Genomic DNA, 6,688 nt, shown 5'->3' on the forward strand with positions numbered 1-6,688 from the left:
GGATAGGGGTGGGGAGCCCTGGAAGACAGTCTTGGTGGGTCTTCCCACTCGAGCCACGGGAAGACTTGGCTTTCAAGGATTGTTCTCTCAGGCACCCACTACTCTGGCCCCCAGCCCCCAGTCAGAGCAGCAAGACATTGTCGTGTCTTTTAAAGAGAGTCCCGACCTCAGCGCTAACTGTCCAGTGGCCGTGGGTCAGACACTTCTTTTCGCCCCCTTGGGGGGGGGGCCTGGTCCCTGTCTCACAGGGAAGGGTGAAACGGAAGGTAAAGGGGGTTCCAGCAAGAGGTGCCGGCAACAACGCGAGTGGGGGCCAGCCCGGCCACGGTCCGCTTTTTCCACCCGCGGAAAGAAGGCGAGTTAGAAAATTAAAAATAAAAATAAAATAAAATAATTTCCCTTTCTCCCCCCACCACCTCCCTCCCCACCCCGCAAAGGAGCGGGCCTGCGGGTTACAGTAGAGGATTTCCCGAGAAATACTGCAGTCGGTCTCTGCTCAGTTTTTTTTCTTTCATCCTCCTGTTCTGAAACCAAATTTTCACTTGTCGGTCCGTCAGGTTCAGCATCCGGGAGAGCTGCAGCCGCTTCTCTTTGTTGATGTACACGTTGAAGAAAAACTCTCGCTCCAGTTCCCTGATCTGGAATTTCGAATAAGGGCAGCGCTTCTTGCGGGTGCGGGGGGCGTCTGGAGGGGGCAAGAAGGAGGAGAGGGAGAGACACACACGTGAGACCCCGGCGACCTCAGCCCCGCTGTGCGCTCAGCGGCGCTACTCCCATCCCAACCGCCTCGCAGCCCTCCCGCCAGGCCGGCAGGCTCTGGTCGCGGGGAGTGGGGGTGAGGGGTGGGGGCAGTGCCTAAGGAAGCGTCGCCCACCCTGCCAGGACCAGCTCATCCCGATCCGGAGCTGTGGGGGGTCCCCCTTGCTCCCCCTCCTGCGAGCGATGAGATGGGGTTTGGTCTCCCGGAGTAGAGCCGGCCAGGACCACGTGCGCCTCTGTCCCCGTAGGCCCCCTGCCTGCGGGACCGCAGCCCTCTGCCCCTGCCCGCTTTCCCCTAGTGGCTCTGGACACCCACCCCGCCTTGCTGGCCAAATCTAGGGCAGCTGCGGAGACCCGGCGGGAGGAGGGCAGCGCGGGCGGGTGAGAGCGGAGGGGAAGCGAGCAGAAAACCGGCGAGCAGAGGCCCCAGGACCGGGAGCGAACGCGGCTTCCTGGGCCCGGCTCCCCAGGCCGCGCACGCGGCCGAGCCCTCCTTGCACGCAGCCGGCCTCGGCCTGCGCTGGAACCCAGCGGAGCCCCAGCTCGCCTCCCCTGGTGCCCCTGCTCCCGGCGACCCCAAGCTGCTCGGGTTTCTGTTCAAAGACCCGCGGACACATCGTTGGAGCATTTTTTAAAAAATAATTTTTAAAAGCAGCAGAGCGGCCCTGGCTGGCCTCTCGCTCGCAGGTTCTGCTCCATTACCTCCCTTCCCCACCTCTCCCCCTCTCAGGGCTTCTCCCAGTCTCTTCCCCTCGCCCTCCCCTTCCTCCCCCTCCACCCCTCCCCTCCCTCCCACCCCCCGGCAGCCCGGTTCCCCAGCCTTCCTTAAATGCTCCTCTAAGTTCACGATCAAAGTTACTATCACCCGCGATGGTGGCGCTTTTAAAAATTTCACAGACCGAGGGAGATAACGGGGAGGGGGGGGGTTCACCCGGCTTTTCCAAAGAGCCCTTTTCCCTCCTCACCCCACCCCTGCTCCATCGTAAAAAGTCGGAGTCATTGGGAGCGAGGGCTTTGTAGGTTATAATAAAATCCTTTGAATGCTTATAAAACTCCACATAAAATCGGACTGACCCAAAACACGAGGCCGTCCCCACTCCCCTCGCCTCCCCCCTGTCCTCGCCCTTCCTCCCTCCCTCACCGCCCGCCTGTTCCCAGCCGCGGCGGCTACCTACTGGGGGCGGCTCCCTTCGGAGGCTCCTTGGCGGCCGAGTGGGTAGAACCGGACGAGCTGGGATTCGTAGCCTCCTCCTCGGCGTCTGCACCCACCTCAGCCCGGGACGCCAGTCCCGAGGCTGGGGGCGCTTCGGGCTCCCCCTTGGCCTCGCCCTTGCCCGGGCAGGGGGGCTCGGCGGGCGCGTCGGCGCCGCCACAGTAGGCGTTGTCGAAGAAGCGGTCAAAGGCTTGTGGCAGGACGCTGTTCTTGTTGACGGAGGAGTAGAAGCCGGCGGGGGCTGCGTGCGGGGCGCTGGGGTGGTGGTGGCCGCCGTAGGAGCCTTCGTTTTTCATGAGGATCTCGGTGACCGTGGAAGGAGGCAGGCACTCCCGGTGCATGAGCTCGTCGGCGGCCGCATAGCAGGAAGAGTAGCCGTTGCGGTGGTGCCACTTGCCCGAGGGTTCCAGGCCGTAGGAGACCTCCCGGACCGGGGGCACTTGGGCGGAGTAGGGGTAGGAGATCTGTCGAGAGGGGGCCTGCGGCAGGAAGGAGGAGACCGTGGAGAACTCAGGCACGTAGTAAGTGCAACTGGGCAGATAGAGGTTGGAGGCGCAGCTCCCCCGCTCGCCGAAATCAGCGCCCCTCTCCTTGCGCGACGGCGAGCAGAAGTTGCCCAGGTTGACCGAGTTAAACATCGTTCTCTTCTGCTGCCGGCTCCGGATGGAGGTTTTGGACCCGGTCTAGCGAGGGGGGAAATTTTGGGAAGGCTAGATGACGCGTTATCCGTCTTAGTCTCTCTCCCGGGCACGTGATCCAAAGTAGATATTGTCATATATCAGTTCCGAGCACTTCGCAGACGTAGGAGGGGTTCTCTCTTAGGTAAGATCGGGGACGTTCAGGCGATTGGTTTGCAAACACCGCAGAAACATTATGAAAATCAATTGCAGATTTGTATTCGTTTTTCTCTCGTCACTCCCCTCCTCTCCATTCCACCGAGCGAGCAAAGGAGGAGAGAGAGGGTTGGGTTGGGGTGGGCGGTGGGATGGGCGGGGGCGCTGGCTGGGAGGGGGTAATTGTATTTTTTCCTAGCCGCCGCTCTCTTCCCCCCCACCCCAGGATTGAGGGAAGGAGGTGGGCTCTCACATAGGGGGGTGGGGGAGATGATGGTCTTGCCTCCTCTCAGTGATCTGCAGCGAGATTTGTATGGGGCGAGGACTTCTCCTCTGCCCAGTTCCAGGCGAAGAAGGGGCACCCCCCCTTCCACCCCGAAGTCCCCAAGTCTCAGAGACCTTTACCCCACCCGAGAGGCAGAGGGTCCCTGCCCATTTGCAAGTTTTAAGAAGTCGGTTCTTCTAGCAGGAGCTGGGTGTTAAGAGTCTCTTCCTCTTTGGGAAGACGCCCTGGAAGAGTGTCTGAAGTTTCCCAAAGGTGAGCCAGCCCAGCTGCGCGCCAGTGTCCCAACTCCGCCTGGCTTGCTGCGCTGCTGCCGCTGGCTAGGGACTCCGAATCAGTCATAAACCAGCGGTGAGCGCTGTGCCAGCCGCCCAGCCGGTGCCTGGAGAAGTCTGGGAAAAACCTTCTCTAATGTTGTGTTAAATATTTAGTATGAGAGAGTGGCCCTGGGTGAATATTTCATGCCTGCCTTTATTGTCAATCAATGGGAAGAAAGCTACATTCACTGTGGATTTCGAAATCCCAAACCTCAAAGAAAAGGGCTTAAGAATAAAAGCCACCACATATCTTTCTAGGGGGGGGGACCTCTTTCGAGTGGGGGTTCAGCCTCTGCCCCAGACCCTGAAAAATGAAGCTGCCGGGTTGACTATGACACATAGCGATTCTGTAGGACCTAGCTAAACTGCCCCATAGGGTCTCCAAGGCTATAATCTTCATAGAAGCAGAGGCCACATCTTTTTCTCATGGAGCGACTAGTGGGCTCCAATGGGGACCACCTGAACCACTGTGCCACCAGGGTTCCTCAAGACTGAGCAGGAGGACTGGTGCTTAGGAAGGGGATGGTTCGGGAGACTGGGACTCTCAGTCTTGCCTATTGTCGGGGTGATAGGTGAGCAGTGAGGCCAGGGCTGGGTCTCCAGGCCAGGCCAGCAGACCAGGGAAGGGAGCTATGGATTCCAGATGGGCAGGACAGGGGCCACTCCCTCATGGGAGCCCACAGCCTGGCTTCCTGGAGCTGCAGCAAGACACCTTCTAGTTTCTAAGCTCTGTCCTGCCCTCCTCCGTGTCCAGGGGCTGTCATCCAAAGAGCTGTCAGTTCTGCTTGTTCTCCCCTCCCTACACCTCTGGGCACCACAGGACACAGCTGGACAGAGGGCAAATTACTTTATTGGAAGGTTCTAGACTGGGTCTCAGGGGCAACTAGCAGGAGAGCAGAAAGCAGCCCTGGAACCAAGGAGGTACCATGGTGGGGATATGGTGTTTTTGGAAGGAGGGGGACAACTGAAGCCCCCAAATGACTTAGCCCATGGTCTTCTCTGAGAGATCTAGAAATGGTCCAGACCTTCTCTACAGCCCTGGCTTGGTTAAAATTGGCTTCCACTTTTTAAAAAGTTATGTGTTTGATTTTCCTGCCTGAAACAGGAGGGGGTGCTGAGGTCCCCAAACCAGATGGAGAGGACATTTAAAAAAATGGTCCCCTATCTCCAAATACAACCCTCAAAATCCCTTTCTACTTAACCTTTTTACCTTCCAAGCTGGAATGGAGTCAACCAGGGGTGCCCACAGCTAGACTCCATCGCCCCTCTGCCCACCCACTGCTACTTCCAGCCCTCCTCCAGGGGCTGAGCAGAGGGCAAAGAAGAGCTAGCTAGCCTGGGCTGAGGGCTGCCAAAATACGGGGCTTCTCAGTCAGAAAGGAGCCGAGAAAAGGAAAACTGTTGCCTACCCTCTGTCTTCTAGTTGTTTTTTATAGGGCGAGCTGGGGCAGCGTTTTAATTATAATGGTGGGGAACTATGGACTGTGGCTTTTATGGGGTTCACACTGACCTCATTAAACTAGAGCTTATTGGAGGCAAAATGCTCCCCAAACAGTGATAGGAACAGCAAGAGGGAAGCGAGAAGTGCCCCATCTCTGGCCGAGGTGTGGGTGAGGCCCCAGTCTCAGCTCCTGATTTTCCCACTTTCCTCCTGGCTCTCCACTGCCCCCCCCCCTTCCTGCTCTGTTCTGAGCTCCAGGGCAATTTGGGGCCCAAGTCCCCAAGGCAAATTCTGAAAAGTTAGGACTTTGGAGGATTGGGGGTGGGAGGATAGGTTTGTGCTTCTTGTGAGGAGCCGGCAATGGACCTGAGCACTTGAATTTGACCACCAAGGTTTATTCCCGGGCCACCATAAAAGTGAGCCCAGTGGCTGCTCTGTTTCCTTGACACAAAAAAAGAAAGCCAAAAAGGATGTTCAAAGGATTTGATGTCCAGGAAACTAAGGGGTCTCCCAACAGAGGTTTCAGGGAAATAGTATTTTCCTCCCAAAAGTAAGGCACAACATTAAAAAAAATTGTTTTTCCCTTCCTAGTTGGAAGGAAAACCTTTTAGTTTTCAACATCTGAAAAAAATCTTAGCAATTGGCAGTGACTGCTGGGTCAGGGAGAGAGGTCAAAGAGGCGATGATTGGCAAAATTGCTTGTGCTCTGGGGCAGCGGTCTCCCTGTGGGTTCTGGGGCTAGGCCACCCCGAAGCCCTGAGATGAGCTGCCTGCCCCAGGCTACACCCGCTCACAGATGCTTGGGGATCAGGACCGTGGAGCCTCTCCTTATGAGGGACCCATCTCTGTCCTCAGATTTCTACCCTACAGCCTGGGCAGATCTCATTCCTGAGAGTGGGGCTATTTTGCCTGCTTCAGTGGCCCCTCAGGTCCTTCCATCCTTCTGGAGTTTTTCTCTCCTTCACCTCAAATCCTCAGGGTCACCTCATCCGCTGGCTCCACTGCCTCTTGGTTGCCTCAGACACACACCACCTGCCCTCCTGCCTTGCAGCCAGCAGGCAGTGGTCAGTCGTTAGGTCGGTCGGTTGGTGTTGGCTACTAGGAATTGACCTGCTTTAGTCTGGCGCGTCTTGGACTCTAGACCCCTTCCCCCAAACCTAGAGGCAACTTAGGAAGGGGGCAGTGTCTCCCCAAAGCTACCTGGTGCAGCGCCCCATTCACAGCTTGGGGGGTGTCATCGCTATCATTCTGCTGGTCTGCTTCCTTCAGCAGTCCTGGGTTTAGAAGACCAGTTGGGGTAGGGAAAGGAGTTCACTCCACAGACCCAGAGCACTCGTGGAGGAAAACCCCAAGCGGAGATAAGTCTCCCCAAAGCAGGTGAGAACTGAGACCTCAGCCCGGTGTGGAGTCAGTCCACAGATCAGTGGAGTGCTCCCCCTCCCAGGTACCCCTCCTGGGTCCTGAGGCTGGGCTGATCAGGAAGAGCCTTGATTGAAAATCCTCTTGCACCTTCCCCCCACTCCCCCTTGGCTCCCTGGTAGCATGCTCCTTGCTGCATTTCAGAATCTCCTTATAGTGTGCTCTGGGGTGTCCAGACCATCAGTTTATTCTGCACCTAAGATACCCCACCCCGCGCCCCCAGCTAGTGAACTGAAAAGGGGCTCAGAAGCTGCCGATTCGATTCATGGTCCCACCTCTCCTAGCTCTGGCCAGTGCTCACACCAAGCCCCAGGCCCTAAGTCAGGCCACCTAAGAGCGTGGACCCTGATCCCAAGTTCCCTGGGCTGGTGGATGGGGTGAGGGTAGGGATGGGGAAGCAAGAGCAGCCCCCCCCACCTCCAA

The 6,688-nt window shown here is 57.6% G+C and overlaps 1 protein-coding gene across 1 annotated transcript; it reads right to left on the minus strand.

Moving 5' to 3' along the window:
* Window positions 1–452: 452 nt before the first annotated feature.
* HOXC11 (homeobox C11) lies at window positions 453–2,610 on the minus strand. Its single transcript, XM_004716880.2, has 2 exons — window positions 1,935–2,610; window positions 453–685 (listed from the first exon to the last, which is right to left on the minus strand). Exons 1-2 carry the CDS (start codon window positions 2,608–2,610, stop codon window positions 453–455), a joined length of 909 nt encoding a protein of 302 aa, XP_004716937.1.
* Between the last annotated feature and the right edge of the window lie 4,078 nt (window positions 2,611–6,688).

Source organism: Echinops telfairi, unplaced genomic scaffold, assembly GCF_000313985.2.
Source record: "Echinops telfairi isolate 266 unplaced genomic scaffold, ASM31398v2 ScPeMD7_7404;HRSCAF=8442, whole genome shotgun sequence".
Lineage (NCBI taxonomy): Eukaryota > Metazoa > Chordata > Mammalia > Afrosoricida > Tenrecidae > Echinops > Echinops telfairi.

What these genes read in the sequence shown, in the direction of transcription:
- HOXC11 (XM_004716880.2), bottom strand. Translation starts at nt 2,610, where the DNA reads ATGTTTAACTCGGTCAACCTGGGCAACTTCTGCTCGCCGTCGCGCAAG. An exon ending in TCCGAAGGGAGCCGCCCCCA is followed by an intron (nt 686 to 1,934) that starts GTAGGTAGCCGC and finishes TGCCCCCTCCAG; the next exon opens with ACGCCCCCCGCACCCGCAAG.